This window comes from Hevea brasiliensis, chromosome 3 (assembly GCF_030052815.1).
Source record: "Hevea brasiliensis isolate MT/VB/25A 57/8 chromosome 3, ASM3005281v1, whole genome shotgun sequence".
Lineage (NCBI taxonomy): Eukaryota > Viridiplantae > Streptophyta > Magnoliopsida > Malpighiales > Euphorbiaceae > Hevea > Hevea brasiliensis.
This window is the reverse complement of record NC_079495.1, coordinates 12,408,329-12,424,291: the sequence shown is the minus strand read 5'-3', so window position 1 is coordinate 12,424,291 and position 15,963 is coordinate 12,408,329. Positions and strand designations below refer to the sequence as shown.

The window sequence follows — 15,963 nt, the reverse complement described above, 5'->3', positions numbered from 1 at the left end:
TACTTGTAATTAATTATTAACTCTAATAATTATATACATGATCAAATGGAGGCTATGGTGGCTGTGGTTACTATTGATGCTACTTCAAACTCACAGGATGACGATTCACAAGAGATCTCAATTAATGTGAATCGCCTATACTTGGATATTGTGGGTGGAAAGAAGAAGCGGCGCGTGTACAGTTTGGGCTCTCATGCTTCAACTTTGCACCCAGACTCATTCAGTAGTTCTGCAACTTCACGTAGGACAGCTATGGTGACAGATCATGTTGCTGATGAATGCATTAGAGTGCTTAAGGAGGAGATCATGCGCACGAGGGACAATCAAGAGCGAATTCTTCAGCAATGCGTTGAGGAGGTATCGCGCCTCAGGCAACAGAGTGAAGAGTAATTTCACTCTATGCAAGAGAAAATGAGGCGTATGATAAGGCAAATGGCGTCATCATCCTGCCCTTCAAGTGATTCTGTTGATCTCTGTGATCAGAGCACACCGAATTTGTAGCTTGATATTATTTATATACATTTGCTAATTGAACTTATTACTCGAATGGTTAACTTTATACTTTTATATGATATATGGTATTTTTATTTACTAATTATTATAAATTTTATTATTATATTTATTTTAGCTTATTACAAATTAAATAAATATAATAATTCTTAATTCATTATTATTTGTTTATTATTAAAAAATTAGAATATAAAAAAAATTGAAAAAAAATTAATTTTGTGACTAATTATAATCTGTCATTATAATTGGGATGGATTATATATATATATATATATATATATATATATATATATATATATATTGTATTATATTTGTATATATTAAAATAAAGAAATTATATTTTTCTTTTAATCTATCTAATTAAAGCTTTTAGTCAACATATTGCTATTAATTATTGAGCTAACAAGTTTTGTTAATTTAAAAAAAAAAAAAAACTCAAAAGTTTGATAAAAACATTATTACCATTAATTATAAATATTTTGATGATTTGAATTTATTAATTATCCATATATTAATATATTTATTTTTTAATTATTATTTTTAATTAAATTTGTACTTAAAAATATATAAGTATTATAATAAATATAATAAAATTTGATTATGTAATATAATATAATATAATATAATATTAATTGTTTATTATATTAAAGTATCGATACGATGATTTAAAAATTTAAATTCTGAATTATAAATTAAGAAAATAATAATTTGCAAAAATAAAAAGCATGTCCCACATTACTTTTTCAAGGACTTGAGAGATGATGGTTTTCTTCTAAAAGACAATCCTCCTCGCTTGAGATTTCAAGCAAAAAATGGGGTCCAATACAGGCTTGCTAGTTATAGTTTTTTTTTTTTAATTATATTTATTTATTTTCAATAATATTTTTTATTTTTAGTAATTAAAAAAATTCATTTAAATTGTAATTATAAATAAATATTATATTATTAAGGACAAATAAATGCATCTACATAAATAATTACTGATATGAAGAAATTAATATATAATGGCAAGATAATTTATTTTTAAGAAATATTATTGGAAACAAATTTATTTGATTCCAAAAGTAAATTTATAAATTTTAGTATAGAAAATTAAAGTCAATTTAATTTGTCTTTAAAAATATATTTAGGAGAAAATAATATGTTTTGTTAAAATGGAAATGGAGACAAAAAAAATTTTCGTCTCTATAAGTTATTAATATAGACCGACCAATATATTTGTTTTTGAAGACTAAATAGTATCAAATATATATTTGTCTCTAATTACATTTAAGGATAATAATAAATAGGACAAATGATTATTTGTCTCTAAAAAATATAGGGACAAATAAATAACTTTTTAAGTCAAAGTTTTAGTCTCGTTATAATAATTTTAGTGTAGCGGACATAATTCATTGAGAATTTATTTCCAAGCAAATTCATGGAATTTAGAGGCATCAACAGCCTGTAATATTCTAAACACTTTGCACCATTAATATTTGGATCAATAAGTGTTCATACAGAGGGGGCCATAGAAGCCTACTGCATATATATAACTAAAATTTGAGACTTCCATTGCTTACATATAATCTTAATCAGAACTCTAAATAGCATTCCTTATCTTTAATTATTCCAACACAAAATAAGCATTCAATTAACATTATTGGAAAAATAGAAATACCGAAAGAAATTGTAAGAGAGAAAGGGAAAAGACCAACTTATTTAACTGAAACGCTAAGGTGCAATTTATCATCCATTTGGTTCATTTTTTTCAAAATTCAATTCCCTAGCATTTCAAATATAATTAATGAGAAGGAAAAAAGAAGTAAGAAGTGGACAAAAAGATTCAATTTGAAACTTCTCTCACCAAGGTCGAATCTTTTTTGCCTCCAATCCATTGATATATTTCTTGTGTGGAAGAGAGAAAGAGATGGCTTCCTTCAAGAGAATAGCTGGCCATTATATTCTCCCCTCTCTTTTTGGTATTTCCAACCACTTAGTTGTGGAGATGCCAAGTGTCACTTTTAGCATGTAGGAGAGAAATTTTTACATTTAGTCCTCCCTTGTACTTTTAATTTCTTCCATAGTCCTAAATTGTAGATTCTTCTCTCCTTCAATTTATCTCTTATCAAAATATTTATTTTTATAACCTTGTATTTATATATATAACTCTACACCCTCCAGAGATAAAATTTCTAATTTACTTAGAAAATAAAACTTTTTTGCTATAAAGCTTATTGAGATTTGTATTGATCATACAATAATAGTACAATAGGATTTTTGGGATGTTACAACAAGCTCTTCAATAATCATCTTCACTGCTTTGACATACTCGATGGGGTCATCCCCCTTATGATACTTAAGGGCATATAGCTTAAGGTAGTCACTCATCTTGGGTATTGTTTTGCCACTTAGGGAGGAGCTAAATGGCTAAACTATAGGAGCAGCTAGGTGAGAGGCCACATCTGTATCTTCCACCATTGGTTCTACTGCACCCATGGTCCTCGAGGGAGGATTCTGCTAGTATGAAGGAGGATGCCTAGGATATTGCTACTTTGGGGGATAAAAATAAGGATAGGGCATGTATTGTGGGTAGGGCTAGTACCCTATAAACCCTGGATATCCTCCCTGAAGGAACCCATAACTAGAGTTGAATGCATGTTCCTCTTGTGTAGGTATATTAGAAGATTGTGTAGTCCCTTCATCTAGGGAATCATGTTCCTCCTCAAAATTAGGGAATCATCTAGGGAATCTAGTATTTCAACAAAATTAGGGCTACCCCTTGTATTCTATGTTTAGATGGCTTCTTCTTTTTGTCCACCATCATTCTATAAGCACTAGAAGACCCCCTGCTCACTTCAAAAGATTCGTAGGGTTGACCTGGCGGTCTTGCCTTATCAACCTTTCCCCTTAGCGTGAGAAATGTAGGCATCTCTTCCACCTCTTCATTATCAGGCTGAGCTATAGCCAAGCAAGCAGATCTTCTAGTTCCTTTTCATCTTTCTATAAGAAAGACATACATACACATTTCATCATACATGGATATATCACCAAAAAGATCATCAAATTAATGATGTGTATCAAAATATAGTTGTGCTTATTGTGACCATTGACTATCAACTTTAACATATGCTTATTCTTCTTAGTATCATGTCACTTTAAGAACTAAAAGCTTTGATAGCAACTTTGTAATGACCTAATTTCAGGCCATTACCAGCGTTAAAGTAGTCAGAGACTTAAGGCCACTAGAACTCATAGCAAGCCTGACTGTAAACCTTTAACCAGTTATGTCATCATTTATAAATGTATAAACATTACATGAATCTATGATCATTATATTGTATATTGAGATTTAATTTCATATATCATAGGTTTTGCCAAAAGACCATTAACATCATCATCATCATTTCATTATCATTTTCATGACCCATGGTCCATATGAGCAAACATATTCATAATTAGCATTTGTAAAAGAGTCTTGGCAAAATTCCTGTTTAATCTTAGTAAACAAAATATCAAATAAATTGTATTTCATACATGGTGGTCGTATCCATTTTTCACCACACATATACGTATAATCTCATAATGGACTTTTTATAGCTCAACTATACAAAATGATATGCACATTTTGTCCATGGTTTCAAAATATACATGTCATCATAGTATCCATATATTACATATATCTAGCCCGAAACAATACCCCACACTTTACTAGGCTTACTATCTTACTCTTTGAGCACTTTGATTACTCCTTCTCTTGAAAGGGTTAAACAGGAATGGAGAATAAGTAATGATACTTAGTGAGTAGAGAAAGTATACGAGAATAGTAAAGAATGGATAATAAATACAATCATATGTATGCATCATCTACGCGAGGTTTCATAACACAGACAATTCACATATAGTAGTTATGCCACCAAAGGTCCACCTCTTCACATTTCATAATCACATTCTAATATACCTGACCTAGGTGCTCTTTAGGATTTCCTCTTATCGTATCATACAAATAGAGCCAGAAACACAGAATTGTCTTACATAGACATCCTTTAACATCACATAGTAAGGAGCTCTTTCATTCATTTCATTCATAATTTCATTAACATGTCATTTCCTTGCATCATAGCTATGATCTTATAATCGAGAACCAATGGGTCATCCATAATCTACCAACACATATAAATAAATATGCACAACTTTATGATAAATAAATATATATACATTTATATGATTTCCCTATAATGCAACTATCTAATAAAATACTTCATGATGTACGAATGCACCTATAATTCAAAAAAGTTCTTTGTAAAGGAAAGCTTTTGGTAGCTTCTACTTTCCTTGCATGACACAACTCTTACTTCATTGGCTTGCTTGTATTCCCCTTAAGTATCTTCTTTAAAAGTCACCTTCTTGGTGCCTTACTATATAAAACATAATAAGGTTTCCATTAACATATAGTAATATAATAGAAAAGAAGGCGTAAAAGCATTATATGCTGAGTTGCAGGAAGTTCGACAGCTGAAGTTTCCATGCACTGTATATGTTACTATATATGTGATTGTTCATGCAAACTCTAGCTGCCGAAAGTTTACTTCGACTGCCGAAATTAAATTTTACAAACTATAAATCCAAACTAGGTTTTATGCTATTTTCCATTCTCAACACCCAAACCAAGTTCCTTTCATTATTTTAAGTTATTGTATACTATTATGACCATAAAATAACTTAATTAAACATCAGTTAACTTAGATTTAGGGTTTCTTATTAATTTGCTCTAAACCTTAACTTTTATACATTTTCACCCAAACTCCTTTTAATCCATCTACATTAACCATAAAGCATATAAGGAAGTCAAAAAGGGTGTAGAGAGTATAATTACTTACTTAAAAGCTTTACGGTTTACCAAACCAATAACTTTCATCCTAGCTCTTCTTTAGATTCAAGTTGGAGAATGGAAAGAGAGGAAGGTTAATAAAGGGCCTTTGGGTGTTAAAATCACTTTGGAATGTAGTATTTGAGAGAAAGGGAAGAGAAGAAAAGATGGAGAGGCTATGGGAGAGTGTATGGTTGGGTTAGGAGAAGCAAGTGGAGAGAAAATGATACAAAGTGGGATTTCTCCCCACTTTTATATTAAAAGGAACTTTGGCAGCCGAAGTTGCATGTTATAGCAACTTTCCCCTTTTCTCACATTTCTTTGCTCTTATTACTAGTCTTATTTATCTTCCTCTTTTGACACATGTCCTAATTCCAAACACTTACTCTAGTCACTCTTGGTGGTGGGCGTTACACTTGCCCCCTAGGTTTGTAAAAAGAAAAATTAAATTGGCTCCCTTTCTTTATGAAAAAAAATATATATATATGGTTCTATATATTTAAAAAGAAATTGGCCCTTAAATTTAAAAGTTTTTATATTATATTGGGCTATTTATCTATTAGTCTAAAATATTAGTTTTATTTAACTATAAATTAGAATTTGAGTGGACCAAATAAAAATTTTAGTTTGTAGTATAGTCTATAATGTTTTTAAAATAATTCATTTAAAAAATTATTGTCTTATATTTGTTTTTAAATTAAAGGCTTTTTAAAAAACGTAAGAGTTCTTTTCTCCCTCATATTAATATCAACTTTAATCTAAATATTTTTAAATTTCAACTGCTACAATCTTATTTGTTAAAAAAATAGTTATCTAAAATTAATTTTTTATGTCTTTTAATTAAATTTTTTACTAAATTAGAAAAAGAGTGAATTATTATTTATATTAATATATGTTTAAATAATGATTCACTAAAAATTACATATAAAATTTAAACTTTTGTTTCTTAAAAAAAAAACACGTGTTATATTTGAGATATAAGAATTTTAATAATAATACTTCAACAATTGCCACACTGTATACTCAACTCAACTCAACTAAGTCTTTATCTTAAGAAGTTGGGGTTGGCTATATAGATACTCTTTCTCCATTCTAAACGATTTTGGGTTAAATCCTCAGAAATATGTAATCTTCTAGGTCATGTTGTATTACTCTCCTCCAAGTCAGTTTATGTCTACCCCTTCTTTTCTTTCTATCCTCTAACCTAATGTGCTCTCTTTGTCTAACTAGAGTCTCCGTATATCTCCGCTTAACATGACCAAACTACCTCAATCTCCCTTCTCTCAACTTATTCTTAATTAGCACCACTCCTACCTTTTCTCTAATACTCTCATTACAGACTTTATCTAGTCTAGTATGACCACTCATCCACCGTAACATTCTCATCTCTGTAACTCTTATCTTAGACACATACGACTTCTTCAGTGTCCAATACTCACTACCATATAATATGGCTGGTCATATGGCTGTACGGTAAAATTTTGCTTTCAATTTATTAGGAATCTTGCGATCACATAAAACTTCAGTGGCCCTTCTCCACTTTAACCATCCGGCTTTAATCCTATGACTAACATCCTCCTCACATCCCCCATCTACTTAAAGAATTGAGCTGAGATATTTAAAGTGATTACTTTGGTACAGTACCACTCTATCCAAACTAACTTATTCCCTATCACCAGTTTGGCCTTAACTGAACTTGTAATGCATGTATTCTGTCTTCGTTCTACTTAACTTAAAACCCTTTGATTCTAGAGTACTTCTCCAAAGCTCTAGCTTTCTATTGACTCCTTCTCGCATCTCTCATCTATTAGAACTATATCATCTGCAAACATCATGCACTAAGGGATACTCTCTTGTATATGTTTCGTCAATTCATCTAAAACTAATGTAAAAAGGTAAGGGCTTACAGCTGAACCTTGGTGTAATCCAATTGAGATAGGAAAATCTCTTGTATTCCCTCCCACTGTGCGCACAATAATAGTTGCTCCTTCATACATATCTTTTAACACTTGTATGTACCTAATAGATACCCTCTTTTGTTCTAGCACTCTCTATAAGACATCTTTTGGAACACTATCATAAGCCTTCTCTAAATCGATAAAACCATGTGTAGATCTTTCTTCACATCTCTATATTTCTCCATCAAGCTTCTAATCAGAAATATCACTTCCATAGTTGAACGAAGGGGTATGAAGCTAAATTGATTGGGAGAGATAGAAGTGTCATGACGTAGTCGATGTTCCACAACTCTCTCCCACAATTTCATAGTATCCTATAGTTTTAGCAAATATGTATGTCTCCCTTATTTTTAAAAATAGATACTAAAATACTCTTCCTCCATTCATTAGGTATTTTCTTTGAATTTAGAATCTTATTAAATAATTTAGTTAACCATGTCACTCCTATATCTCCCAAACACTTCCACACTTCAATTGGTATTCAATTGGATCCACAAGCTTTACCCACTTTCATTCTCTTAAGTGCTTTTTTTACTTATAAAGATATAATCTTTCTAGTATAATTCACATTCTTTTCTATTGCTTTGTCACGCTATTACCACTTTGACTATTGTTAAAGAGATCATCAAAATAATTTCTCCATCTTTCTTTAATGTCCTCATATTTCACCAATATTTTTTCTTCTTTATCCTTAATGCACCTAACTTGATTGAGATCTTGACATTTTTTTTCTCTTCCTTGCTAATCTATAAATATCTTTCTCCCCTTCTTTAGTTCCAAGTTTCTCATATAACTTTTCAAAGGCATGCGCTCTTGCTTGACTAACTGTCTTTTTTGCCTCTTTCTTTATTATCTTGTACTGTTCATATGCCTCATTATTATCACACTTAGGTAATTGCCACACTGTATATGTTTTTTTTTTTTTATTGTTTTGTAATATATGTTAAATAATTTTAAGAAATAATAAAAAAAGTCTATTAATAGACTTATTTACCTACTAACACTTGAAATAAAATTATAATTAATTAAAATTTTATTATAATATAATTATGAAAATATAAAATATAAAAAATTATATATTAAATTATATTATTAAAAATAAAATAATAAATAATTCTTATAATTTGTGGACAAAATAAAATGTTACTTTGTCTTTTTTAGAAATAAATCATGGCTCAGCAACTGCTATAAATCTAATTTAATTACCATTAAAAATTTTAACTAATTAAAAAAATCTTAAATATTTTAAAATTTTACATTAATTATGAATGAATGAGTGTGTTGGCTTACCAAAATTAGTCTGCATCGATAAAATTGTCATTATTTTATTAGCAACCGTGTCCCTTCACTGAACTTGCCACAATCAATCAGCTCATTGCAGTCCAAATTTGCAAAAAGAGATACTGCGTGGAAAGTACTTGCAGGACAAATTTTAAAAAATAATAATAAAATAATGTCGCTCTCCCCTCAAGTCTCTTTGGTTTTGTTTATTTTGAGAGAAATATATAAAAAAAAAGATATTATTTCTTCTTATTTTTATTTGGACAGCAATCAGAAAAAAGAAACGAGGATAAAACAATGGATATTAGATTTTTTAAAAAAATTTTCTCTAAACCTTTAAAAAATTTCTCAAAGGAGAGAAATAAGAAAATAAAATAAAAAAATCATGGAGACTGGAATTACAAATATATCCTTACTGCCATGCAAATAGCAAACGCTGCATGTAAAAATAGACTTCTTAAATTTATTTCTTTTCTTTTCTATCAACTTCTTCACATAAGATGACCCAACGAATATAATAAAAAATATAATTTTTTTTTCTTTCCTCCATTTAATTTCTTTTCATTCTGTTGCACAATAATTAGCAGTGTTTTGAAAAGAAGAAAAATAAAAAATTCAACACAGTGAGTTTTTCAATTATAAGAGGGAGAGTGATCAGTTGAGACAACAACAAAGGGAGAGGGGTACTAGCTTTGGAACAACGATTTTGAGTTTTTACCTTAGTTCTTCAAGCTCTTTTGCAAGAAATGTGATTCATACGCGAATTGGACTGAAATTGACATAACGAAATAATTGTGTTCTAATTTTGTTGCAAAATTTGGACAACATTAGAAAAGGTCTACAAGTCCAAGGGTCAAATTGCCTTTTCCTATCCATATTACTTTCTTGGTTCTAAATTCTCATAAATTCAAATACAACCTTGATTAATCTAATAATTTCTAGAACACCCAAGCAAGCAAACCATACTAATTTGGAAATAATGCAAATTTAAGTACAACATAGAAATCTATCTGCATACTGACATTTATTAAACTCTTAAAAAAGTTTACAACATAACCAAACGCTGGCTTATTTATTCGTAAAGCAGTGATCGGGAGGGCACTAGACCAAAAAAGGAAAAAAAGAAAAAAGCCTTAAGTTCACAACCCAAAACCCTTTTAAGGCTTTCAGCTTTCATACCATGAGGAATGGCAGAACAGTTAACATGAAGGCCTCGTAAGTGAAAGTTGCTGAACCAGAGTATGTGCAGTCCTGTTCTCTGAATTTCTCAGTCAGACCCTGAAATCAAAATAAGATAAAGCATTGTGCAAAATTTATTTAGAACTCAGCTTCTGATGCACGTTCACATTCAAGATAACGAGCAACTCTGATTTCAATAATTCACTTTATTGTACAGAACTCAAGTTACACTTATGTAGGAAACCAGAATATGGATGCAAAGTTTGATAGTAGTGTCAATGGTAGGAGACAGATATGCATCAGTAAAGAACTCACCTTAACAGTAAGAAAGCACCTGCATTTCAAGAGAAAGAAATGAAAAGAATGAGCTTTTGATGCAATAAAAATCAAATGCAATTCCTAATAATGTTGAGAAAACTTACTCAATGAAATTGTCATATTCAATGGCCTTATCTTTGCCTCCACTGTTATCATACATAGAAACCAGCAAATCCAAAACGACTGGTGAGACAGCAAATCCTAAACTACATAAAGCCTCCCTCAGCTCATTAGAATCAATCCTTCCGCTCCTATCCCTATCAAATCTCTCGAAAATGTCCTGCAAAAAATCACACCAATAAATTTCACAAGAAACATAACAACCCACATAATCAAAATATGAACACAGTCTATCGAAAAAATAAGAACACGAAAACCCCAAAAAAAAAAAATACCCTCCAGTTCTGAAGACCATAAAACACTGAAGTGAAGTCCTTCGGCCCTGCATTTAAAATTTCAAAAATTAAAGTTTAAAAAAATTCGAGGCAGAATTTTGCTACAATGCACACATTCACAGTAGAACGCAAATTTGAAATGATAAACAAGAAAAAGGGAAACCGCAATTACCGATCTTCCTGGTGTTGGTGTTGGTGAAATGATACATAAGAAGACGAACGGTCCTCAAGCTGAAGCTCTGATTATAACTAGACAGTGCAGTCTGCAACTCCTTGTCATCGATAAACCCACTGCCGTCCTGATCAGCGAGTTGAAAGCCCGCAACGACAATGGGATCCGTCCCTGGAGGAAAAGCGGAGGGTACTAGTGAGGCGAACGGGCTTGCATATGTAGCTGACGGTGGGTAACAGCCGGGTGCGGGTGCATAGGAGTGGGGTTTGTCCATTGGTGGCTTGTCGCTCGCAGGTGTTGCGCAGGGTGCACCGTAAGGCTCTGAGTAATGAGTTCTCATCATTGAGCTGGGTGCACCGTAGGGCTGAGAAGGTGCCGGCGAACCGTATGGAGAAGCTGTTCTGTAAGGTTGGGGTTGGGGTTGGGGTGGCGATGTAGCACCGCAGCCGTAGCCGGCTGGAGGAGGAGGATATACAGACATGATCAGAGAGAAAACGGAAATGATTTTTTTGGCTTTGGAGGTATTGTTTTGTACTTCTGCGTTGTGGCAAGCTTAGAACAGGCTTATACATAAGAGGGTTAATTATCAGGTGCACCCGGTGAACTAAAAAATGAGAAATTATATGCTGACTCGGCTATACCAACTAGGATTTCCTAGTTGGTATGGCAACCCAATCAAACTTTAACCTGTGTATTATTTAAATTAAAATTAAAAAAAAAGAAAGTTATCAAAATTTAATTGGACACGTAAAAATATTAAAATAATAAATTATATTTTATACAGTTAAAGAATCATTAAAGTTCACGTTTTAAATTTCCGACTACAATTAAAAGTTTACATAGTTAAAGAATTATCAAAATTTTCACTAGAATTAGAAGTTCTTTAAAAAAAAAATTGCAGTATCAAAGAGGACCAAAAGAGAAAATCTAAAAGAACAAATAAAAAAATAAGTACGTTTTTTACTACTAGAACAATTTTCTATTTTTTTTACATAGAAATAAGACTAAAGAGGATCAAAGAGAACCAAAAAGAAAATCTAAAAGAATAAATAAAAAAATAGGTACGTTTTTTACTGCTAGAATGATTTTTTATTTTTTTATATAGAAATACAAAATATGTAAATTTCTTTTAGGTGAAAAGCTGCCGAATAAGTTTACTTTCTTTGTTTTCTTTTTTAAATTTTATTAGTACTTAGGGTCACAAATTTCTATAATTTTTTTTATTTCTTATTAGATTGTTCATGTTACAATTATTTGTGATTTCAATTTTTTAAAATCAATACTGTATTGCTTGCCGGAATAAGTTTCTAGCTATTTTTTATTTTTTTGGTATTTTCTAATGACAATTGCAAAAAGTATACATTTTTTTTATTTATTTAGTTGAATAAGTTGCTAGAATAATTTTATTTTTTTTTAGTTTTTATTTTTATTTTTATTTTTATTGCTGCTTTCTAATTACAAGTTTATAGATAATGTTAAACAAGCACATAAAAAAAAAAAGTAAATCCTTTTGTTTATATTGCAATGGCTTTAAATGTGAATGTGCTCAATTTGCAGGATTATTTATTGTTAAAATTGAAATTGGAAAAAGGTTGTGATATTGAATAGGAGAAATTGGTACAATGACAGATTCCAACAATTATGAAAAAGGTATAATTAAAAAGTTGTTTTAAATTGTCATTTTGTATTATAATAAATTGCTTAAATATTCAATTTTTTAATTATTATATTGATGTATTGTAATTTTTTATTATAGTTATATCCCTTGAAGATGATGAAGCACTGAAAAATATGGATGTTGACAATGAGACTCCATATATTAGTCGAAGTGAAAAAGATATCAATGCTCTGATGAACACAGTGGTTTGCAATGAAGGTGAGGCATATAAGCTATATAATGATTATGCTATTGGAGTTGGTTTTAGTATTAGGAGAGGAACCACTAGATATCATGTTGGCACAAGGGATATTTCACAAAAGGAGTATTATTGTTCAAGTGAAGGTTTTAGTAAAGAAGTTAAACTTTGTGAAACAAGATACCGTAATAGATTTGAAACAAGAACTGGTTGTCAAGCTATGGTCCGTTTTACAATTGTAGATGGCATGTGGAAGGTCACAAAGTTTATATCAGACCATAACCATGAACTTGCATCACCTAGTGAAATTCATCTCTTGAGGTCTAATAGGGAGTTAACTGCTTCCAAAGCTAGTGTCATAAACTCAATGATCAATGCAGGCATAAGTACCAAGCATGCTTATGCTTATTTGTCTAAAGAAGTTGGGGGAAGTGAGTGTGTTGGTTTCACCAAAAGAGATTGCTATAACTATGTTAATAAGCAAAAGATGGTTTTGATTGAAGCAGGTGATTCTCAAAGTTTAATAAATCATTTCAAACATAGAATGAGTGGTGATGCAATGTATGTGTACACAGTTCAAGTTGATCAGGAGAATAGAATGACAAATTTTTTTTAGCGAGATGGGAGATCAAGAATTGATTATGATTGTTTTGGTGATGTGGTTGTTTTTGACACCACTTATCGCACAAATAGATATAATTTAATTTGTGCGCCATTTGTTGGGGTTAATCACCATTGGCAAAATTGCATGTTTGGTTGTGCATTCTTGCTAGATGAAACTACAGATTCCTTTATATGGCTATTTACCTCATTCTTAGAATCAATGGGAGGGAAAGCACCAAAAACAATCATCACTGATCAAGATCAAGCAATATCCAATGCCATTGCTAAAGTGTTTCCTAATACTAGACATCAGTTATGTTTATGGCATATTTCAAAGAATGCTCCTTCTCATTTGGGTAGTTACAATTCAAATCCTGAATTTCGTAGGCTTTTCTATAAATGTTTACAAGGTTGTGAAACAGAGGCTGAATTCCAAGCAACATGGGATAGAATGATGGATGAATTTAGTGGTCTTAGAAACCATAAATGGTTAAATAATTTATATAAAATTCGTGAAAAGTGGTGTATGGCTTTGAATAATGATGTATTTTCAGGTGGATTTAAATCATCTCAAAGAAGTGAAAGCACAAATAATGTATTGAATGGTATTGCAAACAAATCAATTTCACTTAGAAAATTTGTGCTTTCATTTGAGGATGTAGTGGCAAGGTGGCGTTCTGAAGAAGCAAGTGAAGATTATAATTGTAAAAAAGGTTTGCCTTCTCTTGCCATTAGGAATAGTGGCATTTTGAATCATGCAGCAAAGGTTTATACTAATAAAATTTTCAAGTTATTTCAGAATGAGTTGCTTAATGGGATTGCAACAAATTGGTCAGAAATTGCTTGTCATGATAATGTTTACTCTTTTGAAGTAGTGGGAGAGGGGGGAAACTCAAGGACAAGAACTGTGCATTTTAATGCTTCTACTATGGATATTGGTTGCACCTGTAAGAAATTTCAATCTATGGGATTATTGTGTTCACATGCATTAAAAATTTTTGTTGTCAAGAATGTGACCAAGATACCAGATAATTATATTTTAAGGAGATGGACTAAAGATGCAAAGAAAAGGATGATTGAATATGTGCAAGGAGAATCTCATGCAAATGATGAGGAGACTGCAACCATTTTTCGTAATAATTTGATGAAGCTTTCTTATGATATTATAATGAGAAGCCAAGGAAATGAAGCTACTAGACAATTTTGTCGAGATGCACTTCGGAAATTGGACATTGATATTAACAGGGAGCTAACAAGACTTCAATTAAGTGAAAATAATGCAACAACAGAGAATCAGATTATTGATTCATTTAATGAAGATGACGAGAGTGATCCTATTTTAGATCCTCCACAAGTTAAGCGGAAAGGTGTTTCAAATGCAAGATTAAAGGGTCATTTTGAAAAGAGAAAGACCAAAGCCAAAAAAGAATAAAAAAATTCAGGTATTTAATATATTTAATGTTTTTAAAATTAAAATGTTGCATATAATTTTTTCTTAATTGTTCATTGTGTAATGTAGGAAAAATCATGCAATCAAATGTTAAAGAGTCTTCACAAATTGGTAGTGAGAGATCTTCACAGTATGCCTGTATTGTTCCTACAAATATGGGCATAGAATATTTTAGTCAACATGATTTCCAACAACATACCAAGCCTATGTGCAAGCAATTTGAAAGAATGCCAGCCCACACATCCATGTCAATTCAAAATAGAATGAATAGTTTTCCATCTCAAATGTATTTGTCTATGCCATTTCAATTGCCTATGCAAACACAAATGGCTACTACTATGCCATTTCAGGTATAACTAGTTAAACACTTTTATTTATTGTTAAGATAATTCATAAATTGATTTGTGTACTAACAAAAAGTATGACATTTGTTTTGAAGGCACACAGAGTTAATTGCAACATTAATAATAATGTGCCATATACATGCATGTTACAAGCCATGGAATCAACATCACATTTAGATCAAGTAAAGTAAAAGTGCAAATAGTTTATATTTATTTCAATACAATCAGAATATCCAATTTTAAGTAAATTAATTATTATCATTATTTTATAGGGATCGAATTCTAATATCCAAAAGAAACAATGAATTTTTCATTTGCTTGAAGATTGTAGATTCCATGGTAAATAAATTATCACTTTATTATTATTATTATTATTATTATTATTATTATTATTATTATTATTATTATTATTATTATTATTATTATTATTGCCTTATTGTTTTTTTTAATATGTTTTTACAGGCAGCATTCTAGTTGGTGGAAGAGAAGTTTTTCCCAAGCATCATATTACTTTCTTTAGTGTAGGATGTTAGACATTTTATTTATTAAAAAGTGTGCATTTATCATTGAAGGATTATGGGTTTTATCATTTATTCAATAGGTATTTATTATTGTTATAGTTTACATATTGTATTTGCTTGTATGAGATTTAATTGTGATTTTATTGCATTTATATTAGAGATAGGGCATTTTATTTATTTAAGTCACAATGCTATATAATAATATTAGTTTTAGTGTTTTACATGCGCCTTGTAGCTCAAAAGAAGCGAAATAAGATATGACGTAAAAAAAAAAAATTGATTTTAATTTAAAGCATAACGCAATAAAGGAGTTGTAAAGTGCATCAACTTGTTGTTTTTAGTTCTAAAATGCAAAAGAAAATGTAAGAAAGACGATACATGTCATGACCCAACCTATGGGCCGGACCGGCACTAGGACCTGGGCCAGCCTAAAGCCCCCGAGGCCCGTAGTAAGCCTAACTATTCACTTAACCCAACTCTAAGGCCCATTTGGGCCCAATTTCAAGAAATCAACCGGACAGAGTCCG

General features: G+C 30.8%; 2 protein-coding genes across 2 annotated transcripts; one reads left to right on the top strand and one right to left on the bottom strand.

The window, feature by feature from the left end:
• Nucleotides 1-9,548: 9,548 nt before the first annotated feature.
• On the bottom strand, nucleotides 9,549-11,195 carry LOC131178493 (calcium-binding protein CBP-like). The gene is made up of 5 exons (XM_058143457.1): nucleotides 10,663-11,195; nucleotides 10,491-10,537; nucleotides 10,200-10,375; nucleotides 10,093-10,111; nucleotides 9,549-9,876 (listed from the first exon to the last, which is right to left on the bottom strand). The coding sequence occupies exons 1-5, from the start codon at nucleotides 11,141-11,143 to the stop codon at nucleotides 9,772-9,774; spliced, it is 828 nt and encodes a 275-aa protein (XP_057999440.1). The 5' UTR covers nucleotides 11,144-11,195; the 3' UTR covers nucleotides 9,549-9,771.
• A 1,089-nt stretch (nucleotides 11,196-12,284) lies between these two features.
• LOC110671575 (protein FAR1-RELATED SEQUENCE 5-like) lies at nucleotides 12,285-15,448 on the top strand. Its single transcript, XM_058143261.1, has 5 exons — nucleotides 12,285-12,312; nucleotides 12,419-13,024; nucleotides 13,292-14,488; nucleotides 14,641-14,709; nucleotides 15,378-15,448. Exons 1-5 carry the CDS (start codon nucleotides 12,285-12,287, stop codon nucleotides 15,446-15,448), a joined length of 1,971 nt encoding a protein of 656 aa, XP_057999244.1.
• The last annotated feature ends 515 nt before the right edge of the window (nucleotides 15,449-15,963 follow it).